This window comes from Scophthalmus maximus, chromosome 6, assembly GCF_022379125.1.
Source record: "Scophthalmus maximus strain ysfricsl-2021 chromosome 6, ASM2237912v1, whole genome shotgun sequence".
Lineage (NCBI taxonomy): Eukaryota > Metazoa > Chordata > Actinopteri > Pleuronectiformes > Scophthalmidae > Scophthalmus > Scophthalmus maximus.
In genome coordinates, this window is record NC_061520.1 from 27,290,690 (window position 1) to 27,318,231 (window position 27,542).

A 27,542-nucleotide genomic window follows, 5' to 3' on the forward strand; every position below is an offset into this window, starting at 1 on the left:
TTGCTGCCAAGAGAGCAATTGTAGGGAAACCCCAAAAAGCTAACGCTGCAACACCCCCCCCCCCCCCGGTCGTAAAACCATTTAAGAAACAGAAAGTACACCTGAAACTGGACCAGTTAAAGCAGAGGTCTGATCCATTGTCACTGAAGATAACAAAGGCACAACAACAGTCCTGAGGTACAGCAGCCGCCAAAACCGTAGTTTTAAATAAAATCTCTCAACAGAATTCTGTCGAGAAAATCACCTAACAGTGTGGACCTACCCGAGAGCAGTCCAGTCAGAAATGTGTCTAATTGTGAACTGGAAGAAGACGCACATGTTTCTGTACAACATGCATGTGCTCATGGCTGTGCAGAAATCTCCAGTGGATCTCGCTTCACTGTCCCACGACAAAGAACGTTGAAAAAGGACCTCAGTTCAAAGATTCACTACCAAAACTTTACTACTGAATCGCTCCCCACCTCTTATGCTACGCTGTCAGTGCTCCTGAAGAACAAAAAGATATTATTGGATATGGGAGAACTGGCCAGGTGAAAAGATTAAATACATTCAGCACTTCATTTCCCTGGTTATGATTTGTGAAAATTTTGCAATTTGAACCCATTTCCCCACTGCATGTTTGATGATCAACTCTAAAAATATAAATACACATAAAACTAAAATGTTATCTAGTATAAGGATAAGACCCCCAAACCCCCGACCCCCCACCCCCCCACCAAATCATATTACTAAAATGCCGTTATTACATCTCAACAGTTGCTGGCCACTGAAATTGTTCCTCCTGCACCCCCGCTGTGAAGAGGTTACTTTGTAGCACAAGGACACTACCAGAAAATTTTCATGACTTTCCAAAACCGACTGTCCAAAAGGCCTGCGCACTTCCAGAGACGGGAATGTGAGCCATGTTTGAGCTTCTTGCTCAAGCTTCCGTTTTTCATTTTTTACTCAGACTATTTCCATCACTTTTCTTGCGTATGAAGTGCAATAAGATGAATGCCTTCAACAAGAAACTGTTTATGTGCCTCTGTATCTCCACTTTCACTATTCATTTTTCCTCACAGCAGGATTTCATTCTGAACTCATTTTGAACATACTGAACCATTAATCCCAGTGGGATTTTGCCGAAACAGAAATCCCTAACCAGGTCACAGATGCAAGACAAGGACAAAACCCCAGCAATAAACCTACACAGATCTCACAGCCTAGATGGGGATTTTCTCCTTTGTTCCCTACAGTGTAGTCACACTACAAAAAAGATCTCTTCATGGACAGGAGTATTTACTGGGAATAATAGTTACAGTGGCCAACAACTTTAACAGTGTACATATTGTATTTTATTTTTTATTATGAATTCCTCATTTAAAAAATCTAATTTATCCTCTTGATCTGCACATTATCTGTAAACCCTATAATCTATTCGATCATCGGATTCTGTGTCAAATTAACAGCCAAAAAGAAGCTTGCTGCCATTTCTGTCAGAACAAATCAAGTGCTGTGTTTATCTAACCTTCAACATTCATCTGAAATAAAGAACCTTCTTGTGCTTGAATCAGTAAAGAACACTGCAAGGACTCTTCAGGGTAAAAGAAAAGTGTGGAGAGATGAAGGAAGAACAGAGGAAGGAAGAATCCTATATATTCTGCCTGTAATGGGTTACCAACCCCATGTTTTCAGCCATATACATTTCAGCAGCTAGAAAGCACTCTCTATCCCTTTTTGATACTGTGGCTGAAAACGTCTTCTGAATGTCACAGGTGAACTCAACATGTAAGATTCAAAGTCCAGAGAAAAGCTGGAGTAGCACAGAAAAAAAATTATTCCAGGTCAGGGTAAACCAAAAACATAATTAAAAAAAAAAAAAAGCATCACCCCTGAATTGAACAGAGGTATTTGGCACTTTATTGTACTGAGCCCAGACTTTGTGGATGGATGGCAGCAGAAGGAGGGTCTAAAGTCACATTGAAAGGGTTCAGACGATGGCGTTGGTGCCTCGGAGGCCGACGCCGCGGGCAAACTGCTCCAGCAGGCCGGAGATGGCGGCAGAGGGGCTCGGCACGGACGACTTGAGTCCCACGGTGGAGCTGTAAGCTGCCAGGAAGACTTCCCGCACTGCCTCCAGACGCGCCTGGCGCTCAGAGGGGAAGGGACACCTGGTGAGGAAATAGAAATGAGGGAGAGGAGACAAGAGGGTGCGAGATGACAAGACCAATATCCTATTTTTAAAATTGTTTTAAAATTATGATTTTTAGAAACACAAGAGGAAGGCTGTCTGACAAATGAGAAGATGCAGACAGAGGCTGTTGGATCAACTCCACTTCGGCCACATCACAGAGCTCACACAGTCATCATCATCATCATCATCATCATCATCATCAACTGCCTGCCTCTCTCTCTCTCCCTACATCTCCTCCAGATAGAGGTGGATAGATGTTATTTGCCATTTTTGACTCTGAATTGATACTGGTGGTACACTCAGTTTGGCAGTCTGATCAAGCAGAAACTAAAATGTGTTCCTCGCTGAGAGCAAAGAGAAGGCGGATGAGACAAAGGGAGACCCTGTTGGAAGAATTCCTCTCCCTTTATTCTCCTCCTCTTCTACTGCTCGAATCCATGGACAGAAAGAGAGCCGCCTATAAAGTGAGATTCTGAAGGCTGCAGCAACCCAGAGGAAATAAAGTAATGAATGGCTTCTTTAATTCTCACTGACTGATATTACTTCATTAAGATTGACAACAAAGCTGACAACAAGAGTTACTTACATTCGCCCACTGGGTCCATCATCCTTAAAACTGAAGGGCAGGGGGGAGTCATGGGCAGCAGCGATGGCTGATGAGGTGGAGGAGGCGGAGGCCAGTTGTGGGGGGAAGGGAGCGTGGTCATGGATGCTGCCACAACCAGAAACTATCTGCCAACTGCCATACTCAGTGGAGAGGGAGGAACCTGACCGAGTGTACTCTGCTGCAAACCTGACAAGCAAAGACAGAAATAAATAATTGTTACCATGGTGATTGCTAATGACATAACTACACTCATCAACATCAGAAAAGGAGACACTTGGATTTGGATTGAGTGAAGCAGATCTTCAGACCTTCTGTGTCTTTGGTGTCCTTCAACTAGCTGGGCAAGAGCAGCCAGACAAATCACCACCACAAGTGGTGCAATCATCCCAGAGAGAGAGGGAAGTAAGGGCGGGGCAAGAATTAAGCTAAGTCAGCACGGACCGGAGAAAAATATATGGATAAGGTCGGACTCATTTAGCAAGTCTGGTGACTGTTATCCTCCCGGATCAAGCTTTTGCACTCAAGGGGCAGACTGAGGTGGGATGAGGGGAGGTGGACTCTGCGATGCTCGATGATGCTTGGTGCTGCCCATAGAATTACGAGGGTGTAATTTTGTTACTGCCGTTAGCCTTCCTCCAGATGCACATTGCATATTTTGTGATTAGCATAGAGGGACAACAGCTGTAATCTCACTGTGCAATCTTTTGTTGCATGATGAGAAAGCATGTTGGGCATGTTCCATCCATCTGTATGTAAAATATTCTGTAACTATGAATATGTGATCTGTATGTATAAATAAGACATTATTATCGCATAAGTATCTAACTCGCTACTCTCTATTATCATAGGTGGGACAGTTTCAGGTTTCATTGTCTTGACTATCACAATAAAACCACAATCATATTTTAACAAGATAGGACACGCTTCATAAACCTCAACACGAAAGAAGCAAAGTAACAGCAAGGTTATGTCTCTGTTTCCTATGATGTGATATGGCAAAATAACTATTGTTTCATATTCATCGTCAGTGCTGCACAGCAGAGGAAGAGACCATCTCGTCGCACATACGAAAGCCACAGTTTCAGGCGACAGGCTGTGCTGGTTTGTCAACCTTTGCTTTATGACCAAAATGAAGAAGCTCAGTGCCTCTGGTCATCATCCAAAATTTACATCGCTCATGTGTGTGTACAAAAATAAGATGTCAAGCAAACGTGGGCCGCATGACAAAGCTGCATTCGCTTCCTCACCTTCTCCCGGGGACAGCCAATGGGCTGCTGCCAGTGCGCGTGGCAGCGTGTTCTGATTGGTTGGAGGAGGATGAGCTGGAAGACCTGGCCTCGATAAGTGGATGGGAGAGGTGTTCGTCCAGAGGGTTCTGCTTACTCCAAACAACCATCTGAGGAGAGGAGGTGGTGCCTTTTCTCCTGAGGAGAGAGGACAACACATCATCAACAGAGGAGGAGGAGGAGGAGGAGCATCTGCAGCATGAACAATGAGGACTTTCAACATTTAACAGTGATTTTAAAGAGAAATGTAGCTGAATATACTGACGGGAGTGGATTTTGACTGACATGGATCATCACATGATTCAGTATCTGAGAACTAAAATTGGTGGGTTGTGTTCTGCTCTGCATCTTCAAAAAAGTGCAGCCAGCTCATTCATTTTAATGAAGCCACAGAGGGTAAAATGCAATTAAGTTTAACCTGACTCAATTTAAATGCACTGTCATCCAGCGAAACACTCTGTTAGCCACTCAGATACCTGGTAGCTTCAAGTGATGTCGATTCAAGACCAGAACAGTCAATGCTAACTCAGCAGAGGCCACCAGGAACATCCCTTTAAGTTTATTCAACTAAGTGTAAGTTTCTCTGCTGCTTGAAAACAGTTATAGCAACATTAATCTAATTTCTGTCCATATCACCGCAGAGACTGACCTGATGCAACAGCGTCACTCAAACCTTTATTTCTCAGCCTCTGAAGCTGATACAAAAATGAAATGTAAAACATTTGTGAGCTTTAACATTGGTCTTGGATTGAAAGTCATTGCCTTTGCCCTAACGATCATCAATATAAAAAACTTAAATCAATAAAAATAAATTCTACTGAAATGAAAATGTTGACGAAAGTGCTAATTATTTCTAGCCAAGTCAAAGCGAGAGATTTATAATAAAAAGTTTAAGGTCTCTGATGTTTTGTTTTTTTCTCGTTGCCATCCGTTTGTCTGCCCGTCAGCAGGATTACACTAAAATTACTGAATCGACTTCCATGAAATTTTGTGGAGGGATGGGGTATGACCCAGGGAGGAACTCATTGCATTTTGGAGTTGATTTGGATAAACTGTATCTTTAACATGGCGAGGTAGAGCGTCTCCAATAGCCTGTGTTTTTTCTGCTTCAGTGGCTGAGAATCAAATATTTTACTGAACATCAAGATTTTCCAGAACACCCTTTAAGGATGATGTTTTAGAAGGTTTTTCAGAGAATGCCTTACGTTTTAAATTGTTAGTAATAACTTTGCATTGTTTACATGTAATAAAGACACCCAGTTAATTTCCATCATGAATGGATTCAAACTACAAAAAAAATATGTCTGTTTTAACTCTCTAACAATGCATGCTGGGAACTCTGTTAATATGCTGCTTTGTTTCTGTAACTTCATTTAATGAGTTGAGTAAACTCTCAAGATGTTCATTCATTCAACGTAATATTCTAGTCAGAAAAATCCCATTTCAGAAGAACTCGTGTTTATAAGTTCTGAAGCCCTCTTAGAATAAAACTAGATGTTGCCAGTTGAATTCACTTAAAATGAACAAATCATATTTTACAGTTTAGATGATATTGCATATTTCCTGTATGATTTTTTACAGAGGTGGAACTTCCTTACGTGACTGGACATCTAGTGAGGGGGATTCAGAAATCAATGGACGACCGCAACAAAGATGAAGGAGGGCATGCACATCACATCCATCTTCTGGATCTCCACATTCATGTAAAATTATTTCCACTTTATTACCAATGCATTGAGGACTCATTTGAGATCCGATGACTCATTTGATATCCGATCACTCGTACCACATTGGGAGTCGGTCTGTGACTCATGTGGCCAAAGTATTTTGTCATTGAGAGCACAAATGTGTCCTGGGACACAATGAAGGACTGTCTACTCAGCTGACCTCCTCTGATCCGCTAGTTTCATGATGAACGAAAGTATTTTACAGGTCTCAGTGTTTCACATTTGTTGATTCATTTGTGGTCACCAACACAATATTAACACCGACTGCCATAGATAGATTATTTTTTCAAAGTAGTAAAATCTTATCTCATCTAATCTTTACTAAGCAGTGTGTCTGCGTCTCTGCGTGTGTGTGTGAGAGATACTGACCAGCCGGAGGCCTGGGGCTGGCTGGAAAACAGATCCACAGAGTCATTGGTGAGGCTGGCGCTGGTGCCCACCTCCTCAGTGATGAGGGAGAACTCACTGCTCAGACTGGTCACACTGCCCCGATCCTTTGACTCTGTATTCAACCATACAGCAGAGGCCTGTGAGTTTTGCTCCCACGTTTAATTGCTACACCGAGAAGTGGAGTATTCAATCTGCATCACAGTTATTGCATTCGATACAGATGTGTAGTTACGTTGTGACAATAAAAATCTCACTATAAACCTCCGTTAAATGCTATTTTCTCTTCAGAGTATTCTGGTAATTATGTGCAATTATTAGAACATAAAATTGATACAATTTTTATTGATACATTATTTCATGTGTTATACTTACTGGTGTTTTATTAACTATTTACACTAATTTAAAACCAATGTATCATTACAAAATAAATAAAATAAGGTTCTATCAAAAATCATTCAAGGCCAGTTCATGGTTTCCACTTGACCTCAGACTGTGGATGTGAATGTTTAGAGTTTTCATGACTAATAGACTTTACCAGTCTCCTTCTATTCATATATTAAACTGTATTTTGTAATGTAGCTCTCTTTAAAGTGGCAGCAAGAGCCGATTAAACAATACATTAATTAATACAGTTAAATTAATGTTATTTGGCCTATATCAATCAAAGGGCTGAGAGAGGTGCATTGTGCAGTCATGTGTGGAGGGAGGCACTGACTCTCTGACTTACTCAACTGGCAGAGATCTTCCACAGTGAAATCACTGTCTTTGAAGTGGGAGTTCTTCCTTCTGTAGGTAAAAAGAATATGTGATGAAGTAACATCGGACTCATAAGAAGATCGGAGAGAATACTGGATGCTACATTCACACAGCTGAAATCTGGTTCTTCACTGTAAGAGTGAACACATGACAACAGACAAGTGAAGCGAGAGAGAGAGAGAGATAGAAAGAAATAAAAAGATAAAATGAGGTACACACCTCTGTTTCCTAACTGCAGAGAACTTCTCTGAGACAATGTGCTTCAAAAAATTGAAGCAAAAGAAGAAAATCTGAGGGAGAGAGAACAAGTTTTGATCCCAGCAGCATTAACTTTGTTTTTTACTCTTCACAGCTGAAGAGAAGAACACTGTGCAGGTCAGACAAGTGAGAAGACATGTTTCTGTTGTATTTTGCTCTGCTGAGACAGAGACTCTGCATTGTTATTTCTGCTTCCGAAAATTAAATACATAACACACTCAATTTTAAGGATCCCCCTGAATTTGTTTTAAGGACTCGTACCAAGAGATGTGTAAGCAGGACATTTTATAGCTGAAAAATATATAAAATAAATGTGTATTACTCTGTGGTTGATAACAATACAACTGATATCTTATTTGTAGTTTCTGAACTTTCTTGTTACTTAAAAATAGCTTATAAATATGTGTGATAAGCTACACTCAGTGAATAATAATGGCTCTGCCGGTATACTTCCGAGCTCAGACAGCAACAAAAGAATCATGCTTCTTCTTCTTCTTAATATGTATTCACAGATATAACTATAAGATCAGGCTCGCTTTACAATTATAATTACACATACAACAAACCTATATAAAATGTGTCTCTCTTAAAAAAAATTTAGCTGAAGCAGAACTTTTCTGTGAACTGTGATGCCACTTTGTCTTTTCATCAGAGCCTTTAAGAATAAATCCATGTTTCCTTTCAGCACAGATGAATTCAAATTTTCCAAAAGAAATTTTATTAATCAGTCGCTTCATCAGTTGGATTCTGACTTGACACTTCACTGAACAGGATAAACTACTGTATATTATCATCATCACAGAAAAAAATTAACTTAGTTGAAGAGAAGAGAAAACTCACCTCCTCCCCTTTGGAGAGTCGATCTGGCAGCATGTGACTGGAGATAGAAATAGAAAAATTTACTTTATTACATTCCAGCTGCTACTTATTTCGATCAACAAACTATTCAACAAAGCCCCATGTTGTTAACGCAAAGACGCATCTTACAAAATGAGCTCATTAAACTTCAATTAAAATCCTACAACTGGCAATCATTTTTTTCTGATATTACTTTGAAGTACTTTGTAAGTGAAACTTTTGGTAAAGTTATATCCAAACCCAATTTTAAATAACAGTTCATTGAAACAGTCCCTGAAAGACAGATAACGGAAAGGTCTGTGCTATCCTCCTGTAGAAATTATCTAATGAAATGTTCACTGTATTGAGGAACATTAAAGAATTTGAAGAATGTTAAAGCTCAGCACATACAATCAAACATATCGGGTTAACTGGTTCTTTAACTCGCTGTGGATCATTATGAGCTATTATAAAATTATTTTTTTCCCCTTAAATATATCAACACTACTGATTTAGAAAATGGAGAAGCACTGGGGCAGGATCTACAGTATTCTGAGTGTAACAGTGGTTACAGCTGACAGAGTTTATGAAAATGACAGAGAACAGAGGTCAACAGATTATCCCAGAAACAACCTGAGGACTGTAATACAAAGCGAGGTAACTTGCTTATCAGAGTAAGTTTAGGAGTAAGTTTGTGACGTCGGGGGTAACTTCCCGGTTAACCCATATTACGAAAGGTGGATAGGGTTAACCCGAGGCAAGTAACCATGGTAATTTACCCTCGATCTTAAAACTCCGAGCATCTTTTGTTCGTAGTTAACTCGGTGTTTACCTGTATAAGCACCACCCATGCGCACAAGAACCCTCTCTCATTCCGGCGTAAGAAATGAGAGAGGGTCCCTCAGCATGTGACGGAATTTAGAACCATCAGAGTCCACCGGGGCATCCTGATGACGTTCATATATATATTTATGTCTGCTATGTGTCCTGCTTTGTGCTATTTTGCCAAGCTGACACTTATGGTTTCCATCGGTGATACTTGTCGTGGAATTTTGTCTATCTATCCTGTGTGGTTTTGCCTTACTCTTACTTTTGCACTATTTAGAATTTATTTATTCAATGTATTACATATCTTATTTTCTGTTTTGTTTTTTTGGTTGGTACTACTGCGCCGTGGGTCTGAGACAAACGTTTTTTCAATTCCTCTGTATGTCTGGAACAATACTGCAGGAATTGACAATAAACTTGACTTGACTTGAATACTACTATCATGTGCAGTTCGTTGGCTGGATGCGTAAGTCGTGTTTTCTATGGACATTTACAGTAAATGTTCTCACGATCAACCACGCTTTATATGCGATCGCAGGATTTGCAGTATAAAAAAGGTCCAGCCTATTTTCAATATCCATAGTAGCAGGCCTACATACAGAACATGTATTTTTATAGGATTCCCGATAATGATTTGTGCTGTTGACTATTATGCTGCTATTTGTATTATGACTATTGCACAAATATCCCCATTAAAGCCACTGTAGGAGAACATGAGGAGGATAATGTGAATCTGAAATTATTTCACAGCATCAATCTTCAGTTATTTGATCATCTCCTATTCAAACTGACATGTTACTTTGTTCCTTTGTATTTTAATATCTTGGACAAAGACACATTGGATGGTGGATTTTGTTATGTTAAAATGGAAACTCAATTGTTTCCCCTTACTCTAAGGCATGTGAACTACATCAAATTATGTTAGGTAATCAAAACAATTGATCACCCTGTAAATAAAGGGTGGATATTGAGCTGTCAGAATTGATTGCCCCCTCAACCTTCTCCATAATATGTCTTCACATGTTATTTGCTATGACCAACTGATTTGCCTGTGAAAATGATGCAGGATGATTTCTCCTCCATTTCAGCTAATTTCAGATTCTTTTAACGCATCACAAGGTTATTATAAATATACACTATATATCACATCTGGACTTAGCACAAAAGATGAGAAATATTATACTGTATATGTTGTCAGCTGCTATAAAAAAAGAGACATTCTCTAATAAGGTTTCATTGATTTGATTCTAGTCTGACATGTATAACCTACAGTGGCATTTAGAAATGTGGGCACTTTTTTATAGGAGAATAAAGAGTGATGCTGAATGAAGATTTTTGCAAAGCAGCTTCACACAGGTGCATTAGAGATTCATACTACAAATGACAAACGTCATTTTGTGAATATATGTTTTCCTTTTGTTTAGCTCAGTTAAACCAGTAGAGTTTGGGATATTTGTGTGAGATGTAAAGTAAATACTTTACACACAAGCATCATACAGTTTAAGTGCATTAGGGAGAATATCTTCATTCATTATCAGTGAGAAAAGAGCTGATTTCAGAAGTGGAGACATGTGTAGACTTTAATTCAAGTATCCTAATTGTTTTCACATATTGTAGCCCATGTGTCCTTACATCTCAATCATGTTATCTATTAATTAGGATTCTAGAGTAAATATGACAAAGAAACACTTTTCTCGTGAATTTACCCGGTTGACAATGTGTTTCTTATCTGCTCAGAATCCCTGTGCCCTCGTCCTACTGTTTCGTTGTCCTGTTTAACTCAAAGTCAGGCAGCCATAACCAGGCGTTAAATTTGAGTAAATTAACCTCGCTTCCTAGTACAGACCTCCCGAGTCCAAATATGACTCAGGTGAATCACTTTGAGGTGAAGTGTAGGAGCTACCCTCCTCTCCGCTCTCCCTCTTTAAAGCAAACACAAGCACACACAGACACACACTTTGACGCTGCTTGACCAGTGGCCCAAGGGGCCTGAGCAGGCCTGCTGATGTATTATTACATAGGCTAGCTGACAGTGAACAGACCATTTCTGCTTCTAATGATAATTGGAGACAGTGCTGATTATTATGAAAGGAGAAACCCAAGAGGGTGTGTGTGTGTGTGTGTGTGTGTGTGTGTGTGTGTGTGTGTGTAAGAGAGAGAGAGTGGGATGTGGTTAAAAGCAAAGATACACTTGTCTCATCTCATGTTGGCCTAGCCATCTTCTCCCACTGCTCCCAATGCTTCATTAACTACTTACTATCCACTTATACAAACACAACGCCTCTAAAATAAGATGGCACCAAGACATTTGCAAATGCACATCTAAAGTATTCATGTCAGCTCATGCCCTGTGAAATATGGCTCACAGGTAAGTCATTAAATTATGATGGTGATAAAGTAAATTATTATTTTTACCCGAAGAGGAACCAGTCGTAACTGATGGTCAGATACAGGATCTCAGCTGGCTCCAGGCTGGCATGCACCGCGCCGTCCTGTGACATGGACAAAAAGTGAGTCAAAAATCTTAAATGTCCCCTGTGTGAAAATTACATATATATGTGCCACAGAGTCTAATCATCCACAATGTCTTTCAGCGCTTGACACCTAAACTGGATTTCTCATTCTGTTTGAAAAGCACTCGAGTAGGGTAGTCTGTAAAGTGTGCACCAAGTCTGGAGGGAAAGACTGCACCATTTCTATTTTTAATAAAGGTGGTGAATACAGAAGAGGGTAATTAAAGCGCTTGTTTGAAATGGTAAGAACGAGAAGGGGGGCCGGTACCAGGCAGATGGCTTCACCGTGGGATTACTCAAGTCATTAATGAATGTTGGAGGAGCCAAATGAGCTTCTGAGTGACTGGGTGTCATGAGGAGAGACACCAGGGGAGAATAGAGAGAATGAAAAAAGGCAAAAGGAGAGGAACTTACTGCCCACAGGGAGAGCCTGAGGAGGGACACAAACAGAGGAGTCCGGTCCCAGCCTGATATGCAGTGCACCAGGAGGCCACTCTCATCTGGAACAACACAAAACCACCTTCAGCCACATTTTAAAGGATCCTCAGTTTATGATTAATAGACAGACTAAATACAATCACTGAGGACTTTATTAGGAACACCATAGAAATACTGGGTGGTCTCTCACTTTGCTCTCAAACAGACACAGTTCTTCATATGACTGATTCCACAAGATGATGGAAACTTTCCTCTGTGGTTTTGCTCCATGTTAACATGACTGCATCGCATCATCTCTGCAGATTCATCAGCTGCACATCCATGCTGCCAATCTCCTGATCTACCACATCACAAAGATGTTCTACTGGATTAACATCTGGTCACTGAAGTTCACTGAACTCACTGCCATGTTCATGGAACCAGTTTGAGAGGACTGTTGCTTGGAGCATTATCCTGCTTGAAGTAGCCATTAGCAGATGGTGAAATGTGGCCATAAAGAAATGAACATGGTCAACAACTAGACTCAACTGTGACATTCAAACCCTGACACCATCACACCACCAGCTGCAGAAGCCTGGACAATTCACAAGGCAAGTTGGCTCCATGTATTACCCCAAGATTTTCAGTCGGCCCATCTGGCCTGCCCTGTGAATAATTTCTTGAGGCGCCACTGCCACCATCATCTGTGTATTTTACAGAAAAGCCACAGTGTTCCTATACACGGGACTTAAATAATGCGGGTGGCTTTTCCAGTTCTTCCACTGCTCCAGTTGCCATAACTACGATCCGCTTTACCGCAAACACACAACTGCCTTCAACATCTCCCAATCATTCTATTTTCAATGCAGTTCTCTGCATCGATATTTAGGGAATTAATACGCTACTTTAAAAAGTTACTTAGAGCTAATTTCCGCTCACACAGGGGTTGAGTAGGGGGTCCCTATTGTGGCCAAAAGTCACATACCCTTTCTCACTGCTATTTGAATGTGGACACGTGACTTATTAGACCCCGTTTTCACCTGGCAGTAACTTCCATCCTGAGTGATCCAATCACAAGTGGACAGCTCTAAGAATTTGCAATTCAGGTTTAGTCTGCCTGTTAATAAATGCTGCAGTGTCTCAAGGCAAAGGAGAAGTTTCTGTGTGTTATGTGCCACTGTTGAGGAAGTGAAAATAGTTGGTCAACGGAGTGAAAAACAAAAAAGTGCGAGAGAGAGAGTGGGGGAGCATGTGTGATGTGAGCAAGGCATGCCTCATTTTACAATAGTTTTTTTGCACATTTTTATCATTTTGTTAATGTGTTTGTTTTTTTAGATCCGATTTCAATGCGTACTCAATACGTTCTGAGAGTGTTTTCATCTGTACTTAGAGCTGTCGACTTGTGATCGGATGTTACTGCCAGGTGAAAACAGGGTCAATGTGACAGAAAAAAGCAATAAACAGAAGTGTGGTATGAATGTGTGTGAATGGGTGAATGTGACTTCCTGTAAAGTGTCTTTACTAAAGTGTCTGTAATCTGAGCTCACTGACAGTACCTGCGCATCACCACTGAACTGAAGTGTCGGGATCGTACAACCACCACCTACCATCACTGTTGATGATGTGGAGCAGCAGTTTCAGGTAGTTCTGGGTCTGCTCCACCAGGTCCCACGACTGGCAGGCACAGGCACAGGCACAGGCACAGGCACACACACACACACACACACACACACACACACACACACACACACACACACACACACACACACACACACACACACACACACACACACACACACACACACACACACACACACACACACACACACACACACACACACACACACACACACACACACACACACACACACACACACACACACACACACACACACAGTTGGTAAAAGTGAGGAAAGACAGCAATAAAGCGGGAGGTTTTAACCCTTTACCAGACAATTTTCCCCTTATATTTATCCTTACACTACACTGTCTGTCTTATGTATAAGCTTGCTCCTGATCTTTGTTTGATAATTTAAATTCATTTTATTCCTCATCAATCTACACTCAGCACCCCATAATGACAGCACAAACACAGAATTATAAAAAAAATTGCAAATTAATTAAAAAAGAATAACTGAAATATCACATGAACATAAGTATTCAGACCCTTTGCTCAGTACTTAGTAGAAGCACCTTTTTGAGCTAATACAGCCATGAGTCTTCTTGGGAATGATGCAACAAGTTTTTTTCACACCTGGATTGGGGGATTTTCTGCCACTTCCTTGCAGATCCTCTCCAGCTCTGTCAGGTTGGATGGGGAACGTTGGTGGACAGCTATTTTCAGGTCTCTCCAGAGATGTTCAATTGGGTTAAAGTCAGGGCTCAGGCTGGGCCATTCAAGAACATTCACGGAGTTGTTCCTAAGCCGCTCCTGTGTTATTTTGGCTGTGTGCTTAAGGTCATTGTCTTGTTGGAAGGTGAACCTTCGCGCAGTCTGAGGTCATGAGCACTCTGGACAAGGTTTTCATCCAGGATGTCTCTGTACTTTGCCGCGTTAATCTTTTCTTCAATTACGCCCCATCCCTGCAGCTGAAAAACACCCCCACAGTATGATGCTGCCATCACCATGCTTCACCGTTTGGATGGTATAGGGCAGGTGATGAGCAGTGCCTGGTTTCCTCCACACATACTGCTTAGAATTGAGGCCAAATAGTTCAATATTGGTCTCATCAGACCAGAGAATCTTATTTCTCACAGTCTGGGAGTCCTTTAGGTGGTTTATTGCAAACTTTATGCAGGCTTTCATGTGTCTTGCACTGAGAAGAAGCTTCCATCGGACCACTCTGCCAAAGATTGGTGGAGGCCTGCAGTGATGGTTGTCTTTCTGGTACTTTCTCCGATCTCCACACGGGATCTCTAGGGCTCAACCAGAATGAGCTTTGGGTTTTTGGATACCTCTCTCACCAAGGCTCTTCTCCCCCGAATGCTCAGTTTGGCTGGACGGCCAGCTCTAGGAAGAGTCCTGGTTGTCTGAAACTTCTTCCGTTTAAGGATTATGGCGGCCACTGTGCTCTTTGGAACATTAAGTGCAGCAGGATTTTTTTTTTGTAGCCTTGCCCAGATCTGTGCCTTGCCACAACTCTGTCTGAGCTCTTTGGGCAGTTCCTTCGACGTCATGGCTCTCATTTCGCTCTAATATGCACTGTGAGCTGTAAGGCCTTATATAGATAGGTGTGTGCCTTTCCAAATCATGTCCAATCAATTGAACTCAACACAGCTGGACTCCAATGAAGGTGTAGAACCATATCAAAGATGATCAAAAGAAATGGACGGCACAAGGGTTAAATAAGGGAGTGTCACAGCTTTCTTCAATTAATTTGCAAACAAAAATATATAATTCTGCGTTTGTGCTGTCATTATTGGTTGCTGAGTGTGATTGATGAGGAAAAAAATTATTTAAATTATTTTAACATAAGGCAGCAACATAACAAATGGTGAAAAATTGAAGGGGGTCTGAATACTTTCCATTTGCACTGTATGTTTATATGGTAGTGGGGATAGTTAGTGCATGTGGGTCAGTATGGTTACACTGTAACTATGTGTGTACATGAACAGTGCAGCTGCTTATGAATTATGACCAAAGCACTTTGTAGGTTGGACAACAGATTGCACTGACACACCACAAACTCAACAAACGAGAGGAGAGATCACCTGGTATTGCGTCCAGTCAATATTCAAGTTCTGAGTAAAGCACACAGGGATTGTCAAGGGAGCATCCACATAGTCCTGTCAGAGAAGATACAGTGACATTAGATTTATACAAAACGCGCTAAAACCTATAATGCACCAACTATGCTTCTCATTGATGCAGTCTGGCCTTACTGGCGTAACAGTGTATGTGCATCACTGGGACATTTGTTGTCTACCCTATCATGTGGACAAGCTATACAAATGATCTTATATCAAAGTTAAACTGTATTTCGATATGTGGAGACTGGGGGACATGTTTCATGGTTATTTCGTGAGATAGATCTAATGTATGTTCTCTTGTGAAGTCTGGATTATCACTGTATTTTCACAAATTATTTTATATGTATTAACTGACTGATTGTGAATGTTGCCACACAACCACAGACTGAAAACTGTACCTGATTCCAGTTAAACACCAGACCCTCGGCTGTATAGTCTCTGTCTTTGTAGTCCTTGAAAAACTCACACCCTAAACAAAAACAAGAGGAAAATCATCAGCTATCATTTGGCTGAACATGAAACACATGACAGAACAATAATAAGTGTGTAAAAACTGGGAGCATCTCTGGAGGACTTACTTTCACAACACAACTATGTACATTTTTTTAATTGAACTTCAGCAGTTTTCTTACAAGGTGGAGAATATTAACATAATTAACGGAGGGTCAACAATTTGTAGCACAGTCCATTTAAATTCAATAATGATAACAGTGATGGATGCATGATATGGACAACTTTATTTTATGTGTTAATGCACAGGGTTTTCCTAATTATTTTTTGGTGATGTATTTGGTGCCAAGCAGTCACAGCTACAGACACCTTTCAAATGGGCTTTAAAGAAACGATTTGTCAATAAAAACTATTACTGACTTTTTGCTTGTGGTTCTTCTTACCGGTTTGTAGCTGGGTCTATTATACTAAGCAGGTAAGATATGGGGATAAGTGATATGAGTAAAATAAAAATTTTCCATTTTCTACTGCTTTCATACATGCCTGAAGTCCAGACAATTTACTTAACTACTCCGCAGGGGCTGAGTGGGAACGCAAATGTATTGGTATTGGTTCCAGCCCAAGTGATATTGATAACAAACAGATGTTGAGATACAAAAATAGTGGAAGCTATTTCTGTAAAAATTTACTCATCAGTGGTATCTGGTGGACAAACCATGTAATGGAGACAGTTTTTCTTAATTTCCTCATCCAAATCATTGTACTGTATTTTGTTGTTACTTATCTGCAGATATATACACAAATACTTACGTAGTTGCAATATGCTTCCGAGTTAATTATGTGTCTAGCTGTAGTGGAGTAACTTTAGAAGTCATTTGTAGTCATTTACCTGGATAAGGCACAGAGAGCAAGGTGAAGTCTGCATAGCGTTGGGCCTTGTCCGCCTTCTCAGACGATGTCACACTGCACAGACAGGAAGACACAAGAAGTTTTCCTTGTGGTCCAGCATACATGCTGGAGTCAGTGAAAAATGAAAACACTGCAGTGCAATGAACTGCAGCTATGGTAATCTGTGAATCACTGTTTCAATCCCATCCTCAATTGTTTAAGGGTTCTTGTAATTCAAAGTTGAAAAATAATACATCACATTTAACTTATTTCAAGAAATATCCTCAGTTAAGGTGATAGGGTTAGGGTAAGAATAAATATGGGATCCCTTTGGTTTTCACCTGGTTTTCTGCAATAGCTGGTCACAAAATAGGGTGTGATCAGATCTTCATTTAAGTATAAAAACACAATTTGTTGTTAAGTTCATGAAACACAAACTATGCAGAGTTTGAACCGCCAACCTTCCAGTTTGTGGACGACCATTCAACCTTCATTTCGTCAGTCCACAAAGTTTCCCAGAAGTCTTGTGGAGAGTCATGCTGCTCTTTGGCAAACTTCAAGCCTCGTGATGTTTGATTTGGAGAGCAGCAGCTTCCTCTGTGGTGTTCTGCCTTGGACCACATGCTCTATTCAACCATGTGCCATGATCTGTGTATAGTTGTTTACCTCACTGATCATTCTGTTGTGCCTTTGGAGTCATCTTAGCTAGACACCTACTTCTATGGAGAGAAGCCAAACAACTAAACTTTCCTCTTTTATAGACAATTTGTCTGACTGTGGACTGATGAGTATGACATGACTTTGCTATCATTTCTAGCTTTATGTAAATTAACAATTCCTAATCATCAGTCTTCTGACATTCTGAGTCATGTTTCAAATCTTCTTGTTTCACTGACTCCAGTTAGCTTTTGTTGATGTCATTAGCTTCAGGGCTCACATATTTTTCCAACCTACATTGTGAACAGTCGAATGATATATATTCAATATGACCAAGAACATTACAATGATTTGTTTATTAACAGTTAAAGTAGATTGTGTCTGTTCATACTTGTAACAGATATGACGATTTGACCACACCTCAAAGACAAAGCTTTCAGTTACTTTTTCTTGCCACAGGAGTAAAACTGCTTATATCACGTACCACTGCTTCCATCCTTCCTCAGTTTGTCTTGTACATGCTATTTGTCTTGTACATGCTCTTTGATTATTCATCATCAATTATTTACAATCAAACTTTGTACTTAACTCAACCCCAGAATAGCACCAATAGCATTTTGTGATCCAACAGTTGCCACCAACTACCACAGTGTATTATCCCCTAAATTACAAAGCACGTTGTGAACACTAGGCCTTACACATGGGGGGACACAACATGAAACCAAATCCCAAGACATTAAAAGCAGCACACTGCTCACATAAACTGTCCTAATAAGTTAATCTGCAGAAATCTAAATTAGAAAATAAACCCAGGGTCAGTAGTCAGATGCCTTTCATTTGGTTTCTTCCTACAAAGTTGAATGTAAACATGTGAAAACTGTTCCTTACTTTAGGCCAAACTTAACCTTCTTGTTCTCCACCATCAGGTCACAGATGTAGCGAACCGAGAGGTAACGGAGCAGCTTAATGTCGTGGCCTCGCACCTTGTCGAAGAGCTGCGAGTCCCCGTTCCTGAGTACGACAGAACAGAGGGAAGGACAGAGTGTGTGTAGGACAAGAACACAGGTGGAGGAAAATTTTGAAAACTCTTGGTGGAAAAAGGTATGTTCCCCGGTGGAGGTCTCACTCTAAAGAGAGAAATGTTGAAGTTGTCCTTCTGTCATGACATCAATTTCAAAATTGGATAAATAATTCACACTGGATCACTTTTCCCACAACTCCACTCAGGTCTCTCGCTGTTTTGTTTCACTGCCATCACAAGTAATTAGTGTCACATTCACAGACAGACTAGTGTATGGTGTTCACTGGACACTAATCATGTTAAAGTGATCAGATTACCTGACGGCACTGTCGTCCTCTGGCACCTCCTCCGACTCTGTCCACGTGTCATCACTACCCCCTGCAGAACACAGACATTCAGGATGGGTACATTCCAGAAATTCACTACCCTATCATGATAATGTTTTAAACATGAAAACATGTTAGAAACAATTATGGACATGAATTAAGAATATGTACAACAGGCAAACACATTAGTAAATTACTTAATTTGCTACAACTACAATAAGCGTAACAGGTCAAAGCTGAAGCAGGATTACGACCAACAGGAAATCATTTTTCTTTTCACCTTTAGTTTCCAAAAATATTCCCTAACCTGTCTGACCATGTCACTCTTCATATTTCTGCACGTGGTCTCACTGAGAACAAAATTTTACAGCTGACAGAAAAACAAAATCAAAAATCATGTGATTATGTAATTAATCATCAATAACCTCTAAATAGAATCTTACCAGTGTTTTTGCTAGTCATTCAACAGAATATACAATTTTATACAACTTTTTCCAGAGACAGCGTTTTATATTTGAGAATATCTATCAATAGATCAATATCTATCCAGATGTTTATGTGAATATTTTTTACTTTTTACATGCAAACTCGAGTATGCTGTAAATAAAAACAAAAAAATATCACAAAAGAGGTTTTTGAAAATGGTTGAAAAGTTGATTTACATTAAGCAAATAAATGACGGCGTAAATGAAGCACGAGACGTCCACTGATGCGTCATCCAATGAAAAATTGCATCAGATGAAAACAGATCTGTGTGTCACGTACCTCAAATACAGAAAACAAACATAAATGCAATATTTACATGTTTCACATTTTCTATGTGGATTTGGTTTGTTGTTCATTATCATGATCAAATTACAGTATGTGCTAGTAACGAGTGTACTTAGGGACATGGTGGTTCCGAATGAAGCTGTTCGTCATATATTCAGAGGAACATTCAGTCTCAATTGGAAAAGTTTGACAGCTGCTGCAACTATTCTCAGGTCAGAGAAGCACACACAGAACTGAAACCTCCCATGGAAAATAAGTCAGCCACAACTTCCTCTGTTTTTGCTAAATTTAGGTTTCTGTGTGTGAGTGCGCGTGTGTTGTACCCGAGAAGATGTAGTTGTAGCTTGTGCGTCCGTACAACTCCCCCCAGCCTGCCAGAGTCGACGATCGGCAAATATGCTGCAATGAGGAAGAGACGATTCAAGATCAGACACTGCAGTTTTACTTTAATAGTAAAGTAATTCATATCCTACCACCTGTCAAACCACAATGCTAAAGTAGGAAGTGGTGGCCACAGAAAATTGGAAAGCTTCAATCTAAGACAAGTTTACTTTTGCAGGTATTTCTTATTTCAGCTCCATAAACAGCCCTGGTTTTGCCTTTGCTACAGAGTGTTCCAATGAACATTGCAGTACTTTCTTTGAGTACAGCTTCATAACATACAAATTCCCGGGAACCAAGTTATGTTCTTGTCTAATAGAGACAACACAAGACAAGACAAGACAACATGGCATATTTCAATTTCAGATTTTGTGAAGCAGCCACAGAAAAAAAGGCTGAATTTGTGGCTAAAAAAGTATATATTGTATTTGTGGATCTGTCATCAGAAATGCAATCTGTTGTTGTACCCATGCCAAGAGATGTGTCTTTCCAACACTGGACGAGTATGACAGGTGTAATATTGTATTAAAAAAAAAAATATATATATATATATATATATCTATTACAAGTAACAGAGAACAAGGCAAACAACATCTATTTTGTCCAACCTAAAGTCCAAACTGAAATTAATTTAATAAAAAAGTTTTTTTTTAAATGTCAGAGATTCTGTCGAGAAAATAAATAATCTTTATTGAATTCAAATTAATCTCTAATATGAATTAGAGTCTATGTATTCGTTCAGTGTGATAAACTCTCCTTCTGTTTATTGTAAACTGTTTTATACTGATACCGTATGATATCGACCTTGTTTTTAAAAAAAAAATTGGGGGGAATTACTACACTACCCACAATCCTAAAGTGTAACATTGTCTGATTTGTTGGAAGTCATTGGAAAGGCATTTGCAATGGTTTTGGGGATTAGTAGTTCCTTTATGTAAACACTCATGTAAATTGCACCTTTGCCTTTTTCCATATTATTTTGTTTAGCTCGGAATAAAATGTTTTATGGTAACTATTCATTTATTGGTTTATCTGCTTGGATTGGATCCAAGCTTAAAACTCTTAATATAAGAATTTTATGAAAATTAATGAAGTGAGTGAATCGGAAATTTTATTCCAGAACTGTAGCCGTTCTAAAGGTGGGCGGACACTGTTAACCTTAATATCTGCTGCGCTTTATTATTTGTCACGTTACTCTTTTGTCCAAGTCAGGCTCTTGTAGAATGATGACTCTGGTTTTGCACGAGATCTAATTGGTTAGTAGTTGGACTGGTGACTGGCTTTGATCTCTTATCTCATACTTAACCTGCTCAGCAAAAGTTACCATGGCGTTTTAGAAGAGGGCCCCGGTAAGAAGAGAACCAGTTTCGTACCACGGAAAACCCAGAGTTAACCTGAAAATACCCTTGCTTCAATCAAAGCGAGTTCAACATACCCAGGATGTTGGATTGACTTAACCTAACATTGACAATCCTGGATAACTTGGGGTGTATTCCAGGAAGCAGGTTTAAAAAACTCTGAACTTAACCGTCAACACTGACTTGATCTACTCTGAGATGGGAAACTCTGAGATTTCGGTTCCAGAACAGTAGTTCCCAGTTAGTAACTGTGCCCGCTGACTATAAAAAGCCATCATCGATGGAGCTCTGATACAACGAGTCACCATGGCAAACACAAGGTCCTCCTACGTCACGCCGTTAGAGTTAGAGAGACTACTTTGTGCTTATGGAGAAAATAAGCACATTCTGAGAAAGAGGAGCATCACAGCTGCAGCTGATAAGAAGAGACAGTTGTTATGGGAGGAAATTACTGCCCGAATCAATGTGTAAGCCTGAATGAAACAGTCAATTGATTTAAGACATTAAGTGAAGTTAAATGTTGAAGTGTTGTCAGACCATTTCTGCTTCTGAAGCAAAAGAGAGAAGACGTTAATGTGTGATGAAGTAACAGTAGAACTGTTCATTCATGATCATGTGGAGTATTGATCATGATGTTGGTCATTGTTCTAATAAAAGAGATAGAATTTAGTTATTGTTACTATTTATCACCAGTCTCCTTGAGTGTTTCCTAGCTACAGTGATAGAAAAACTATAAGTTACCATGGTGATTAACCCATGTAAGAAGAGAACCAGCTTCGTAGGACGGAAAACACAGAGTTAAAGCTTAAGTTACCTCGATAACCTCAAATCCTGCTTCGTAGTACAGGGGCCTATTCCAGGAAGCAGGAATAAAAAACTCTGAACTTAAACCTGAACTCTGACTCTCTGATCTACTCTCAGATGGGTTAGTCACTCAGAGTTTTCAGTTCCAGAACATCAGTTCTGAGTTAGTTAGATCAACACTGAATATTTTAACACAGAGATACGCATGTGCCCCCTGAATTTAAAAAGACATCAATGGAGCTCCGATACGACGAGTCACCATGGCAACCCAGACTAAAACAAAGTCCTCCTACGTCATGCCGTTAGAGTTGGAGATACGACTTTGTGCTTATGGAGAAAATAAACACATTCTGAGAAAGTGGAGCATCACAGCTGCAGCTGCTGAGGAGAGACAGTTGATGTGTGAGACAGTTACTGCCCAAGTCAACACAAGATTGAATAAAATAATTAATTGATTTAAAACATTGTGATATTTTCTCAGCAAATTTATATGTCCGCGATATTAAAATGCTGGAAATAGGGACGGAAAATATTGTTCAGATATGTGATAGATTGTGAGAGAAATGGTAAAGTTCTACTAAGTAGTCATCGGGGAATAAAAGCATCTATACGAGGTCTGAACATCCTCTGACGTGAGGCGACTGAATTCATTCTGATTCCATATCGATCGGGTTGACGAGGACAATTTTTTGACAGCTAAATCAGGTAACCATGGTAACTGACCTACAGTTTGAGTTAATTCGCTTTCCCAGAGTTTCCCTCTTTTCAGGGTTAAAATACTCTAGTTTTAGCAAAACCTGCTTTCTGGAAAAAGGCCCCAGCTGAAAAATATGTTTTTGTAATACCCACTTTTGCCACAAGAGGCTTAAGTGCTTAGACCAATGTATATAGAAGCATTATATATGCAAGATATATAACATTACTGTCATGTCTTTTAGAAATATTTTTTTGTGAGTGGATATGCAGTTGAGTATCAGTACCTTGCCGTTGTAGAGGATGACGGGACAGACAAACCTCCCTCTGCAGCGGGCAAGCTTACTCCGGTTCACTAGGTCTTGCAGCTTACTGATCTGTACTGTACTCTCAAACCTGGACACACAAACCACCATGTTATCCATTTGGCAGTCTACTGAAATTTAATTTAGCATGTTACACAGACAATATAATTACTAAGCACTTGACATCAACAATTCGTGTTAAGTACATACTGTAGCAACAGCTGAAATAACGCCGCCCCCACATACAAAATCCACTGTTCATATCTACTGTTGTAGGTTATAGTTTCATGGGACATTTAGCCTCGGCCACAAATCATGACTCATCAATCATAAATCATTTGATTTAGTGAGTGTGTGGAGAGGAATTTACTGTCGCCAATTTGGACATGAAAACACAAACACATGAACGATCAAATCAAGAGTTCAACAAGTTACAGTGAGCATTCAACAGACCCAAAGAATAACAGTTGACATCATCAACAGTGAATTGACAACAACCAGCAAGAGGTTTATGTACCTGATTGATAAGAAATTATACACATAGATCAATGATAGGACTGTGCAGGCTTTTCACCCTCTACTTAACCATCCTTCAGAAATTGCACAATAGATTTAAAAAAGAAAAAAAATATATTTTTTAAATTCACCCTGAGGAAGTTTGAATACATGGTGGGAGAAATGTTTTTATATATATGTATACAGTACCATCGTATCATAGTTACCGAGGTTACTAACCAATCACCCAGATAAATCATTATTATGTCGGGGTGTACACAGCCATTGTGGGCAATCCTGAAAATCATTAAGCAGTTGGCAGTTTTGAATTTAAAAAAATATATGACTGAAAGAATCAATGAATTAGTTGATGATTTCTTTCAGTTGATCCACCTATGGATTAAATGACACTGTAACTCAAATTTTTTAATAACTTTTGTATGAAGGTGATAAACTGCCCTAGAGTTTTCTAATTCACTAGATAAGCCAAAAACACTCTTGGAATTTTTTTTCATAGTTTCTGCATACATTTTCAAGAAAAGTTTAAAATCACAACATTATCATTAAAGATTTTAACCACATCCTTTTCTACTGGCTAGACCAATGTGGATTTGATATTTCTGCTTGTTAAATGACTTGACTGATTACATTTCTGTCCATCCTATTATCCATGAACAGTGTGATATTTACCAAAAATTTTATCAAAATATTATCTGTCCAGCATGTTGTCAATAATGATAAGTAGACACCATTTTGACGAAATGAATAAAACAATTTAGTCAGAGCTTTCGTATTTAAACGTTTGAAACCATCTTTCTTAAACGCTTGAACTGGCACCATATCGTTCAGTCTTTTTGCGACCTAATTGGTGACAGCATTTGTTATATCTTTCCATTGGTTTGTTTCTTGTCATATGGCACTTTTTTTAAGTTTGCAGTGTGTGTCTTTGCGCCTGTACCTCAACTTTTTCAGGGACGTTGTCAACGACTGAATCCCAAAACTTTATATATTCTTCATGTATTCTGGACGGTGGTTAGTTTGCAGATGGAGAAACAAATATGTGGTTTACGTGTCTGAAGTTTTAAACTTCAATCATTCATTTTTTAGCATCTACCCTAACTTAACTTGTGGTGCGGTGATGACATACGCCTATATTAGCAAACTGAATGCACTCTAAAAGCTCATGCTCAGTAGTCTTGACCTTCTAAGCTACATGACAGTGAAAGCTAAAAGTTTTGATTGATTTGTGAAAAGTGAGAGTCACACTCCATCACATACTGTTAAAACAGATCAAATAAATGATCAAATTGTTAAAAATGTTAAAATAGACAATATTGCACACCCTGACTATGCCATTGGATTTACCTGACTACATTCTGCATCAATATCTTTAAAAAAAAAGGGGAAAAAATCGTACCACTCTTTTAAGCTGCTATGAATAATATAAATCATATATCACATTTTTCTTTTTATTATTTTTGAATCAAGGTAAAATGCAGGACAGAATATGAAATCAAAATATAACACTGGGAGGAAAACGCTAAGTGCACAAGCAGCATTTGCCAACCAATTCAGAGTATAGAGGCTTTTTGTGAATCAAATTTTTGGTCCTATGTTGATATATCATTTATTTTCAGCACAGCATAGCATAATAGTTAAACGACATTAATCAGCAGAGAGAAATAAGGATTTATTTAGTCAGTGCAAATTGTTTTCCTATTTCCGGCGACAACGTGACCTCATGTGACACAACTGTCACTTCAGCGCTTGATGTGATCACAGGGGCAGGACATGGAGGCTGACCTTTGCACCCTGCACCACAGTAGGGTGAGCATGATTAGAGGAGCGACACAAACAAACGAGAGGTAATAGGTAACCGAGTGGACTGGACTTTGTATTGGAAAAGATAATAGATTGGCAGAGTAGTGGAGAGGTACCTTTCGCTCTCGACATCTGTGCACTCATACTCCAGAAAAACTATCTGTCTGGGGTAATGTCCACACACTTCTCCATTGGGGTTATGGATGACACTGTACTTGTAGTCTCTGGCAAATAACTCCAGACAACGCTTCTCTATCCCCTCCACCTGAAGGAAGAACAACACAAACATTATGTCAGTGGTTTAAAAAGAAGCACACTTTTCAGTTGGGGAAGGAGGGAGTAATTAGACCATCTACTTCCCCAAAGCAGGTGGTCAAAAAGGTTTTTGTGGAGAGACTATGGGCCTGGAGAGACTTAAATTAAAAGCAATAGCATATGATGATACAAAGTAATTTGAGAATTTTTTTCAAGACCATATTCACCATATTCTCATTCATTTTAGATATGAATACACACAGATAGTACAGGAAAAGGAAGCAATACTGCACCAACTTAACTCCCGGTAAAAGGTTGAAAAGCAGGGTCTATTGTGGTTGTAATGATTCTTCAAATTCACGGCTCAGTTCAGACCTTATTTTTTGTGTGAGCCCAGGGGTAAATTCTCAGGATTGTTATCCCTCAAGCCAATTCACCCAAACTTTAACCACAGACATGATCACTCAATTGTGATCGGACCAAAATAGTAATGCGACACATGCAGTTAGGTGTAGTGTGCTTTACCTATAGTAATCATTTCGATTTCCATGAATTTAGTTTTAACTGTGAAATCAATTAATGAATTTCGTTATATTGAAACAGTAAAGAGAGCTCAACAGTCTGTGGTCGTGGACAGTCTGTTTCAGAATCGTTACAGCCCAGATGTATATAAAAACCCTTTACATGTATTTAAATAAAGAGCTTTTTTATGGATCTGATACTTACGCAATTACATACAGTTGCTTTATTATGGTTTCTACATGTTCATTCATTTGGGACGTTTCCTATTTTACTGACGTGTGTCAATTTCAATGCCTTGATTCTGTACCGCTCAGACAGGAGAAAATGACAGCTTGTCATGCAGCTAAGCACACAGAGTGATTGGCCCAATCTTACCCGAGGAGTAACTTCCCTTGCTCTGTACTGCGTCTTGGAAAACAAATCTATCAAATCCGCAATTTCCTCGCTCTTTTTGACCGACAGCCCGGGCCCCGTGAAGCCGCCGGCCGGGGAGGACGAGGCGGCCATCATAATGCCTCGACCCGCGGCGGTGGCCTCAAGCCGAACTCGACCTCCTTCAAACACCGCAGAGCCTTGTCCTTTGGTTCGGGAAGACCGACCAGGCCATCCCTTCCCAGTCAGCTTCTTCCTGACTGCCCGCTTGAGGGGGCCGGAGCCGGGGAGTCTTCCTGAATTCAGGGCACCGGTGAGCTGCAACAATCTCCACACAGAAGCCGTAAGTCAGACCGCACAGCCAGCCCCTCGCACCGCGGCGGCTGCTGCTGCTGCTGCTACCGGAGTTAGCACCACTAGCTAACACACTAGTTCAGCTTCCCAGGCGTAGGTCTCTTGTTTCCAGTGACCCCAAACCTTCAAAAATTAATTTGACACAATTTTTGACCTTTGTAGTCCTCCAGCACATCACCACTGCTTTGTTTGACACAAGGTAAAGTGATGTCCGGCTCCCTGACGCGCCAGCTAACCGCGAACCCCAGTCAGCTGTGGTCAGGAAATCTCCAGGATCCCTCCCGGCCTGCTCACGTTTCCTCAATGTCACGTCTTCAAGTCTCCTTGGTAACCACGACCATACCAATGAACGGATTAAAGTTATGCAAAAGTCAATCCTGTAGCTGCCGACCTTAATGCTGCATATGTTGTTGCAGTGGATGAGAGCCGCGGCAATGAAGCTGTGTTGCAATCTGTGTACTCCAGTCTGTTGGTGCAGCAGGCAGTAAACAGGAAGCTAAGAGAACCACATGACCGCCCAGCCGTCT

General features: G+C 40.0%; 1 protein-coding gene across 1 annotated transcript; it reads right to left on the bottom strand.

Annotated features, from left to right (window-relative positions):
* Positions 1-1,235: 1,235 nt before the first annotated feature.
* mtmr14 (myotubularin related protein 14) lies at positions 1,236-27,523 on the bottom strand. The gene is made up of 19 exons (XM_035630885.1): positions 26,665-27,523; positions 25,629-25,777; positions 23,179-23,287; positions 19,979-20,054; positions 18,876-18,936; positions 18,426-18,548; positions 16,882-16,955; positions 15,941-16,011; positions 15,504-15,578; positions 13,400-13,466; positions 11,790-11,875; positions 11,278-11,354; positions 8,038-8,074; positions 7,159-7,229; positions 6,911-6,969; positions 6,163-6,295; positions 4,028-4,204; positions 2,760-2,966; positions 1,236-2,150 (listed from the first exon to the last, which is right to left on the bottom strand). The coding sequence occupies exons 1-19, from the start codon at positions 26,797-26,799 to the stop codon at positions 1,970-1,972; spliced, it is 1,968 nt and encodes a 655-aa protein (XP_035486778.1). The 5' UTR covers positions 26,800-27,523; the 3' UTR covers positions 1,236-1,969.
* Positions 27,524-27,542: the final 19 nt, after the last annotated feature.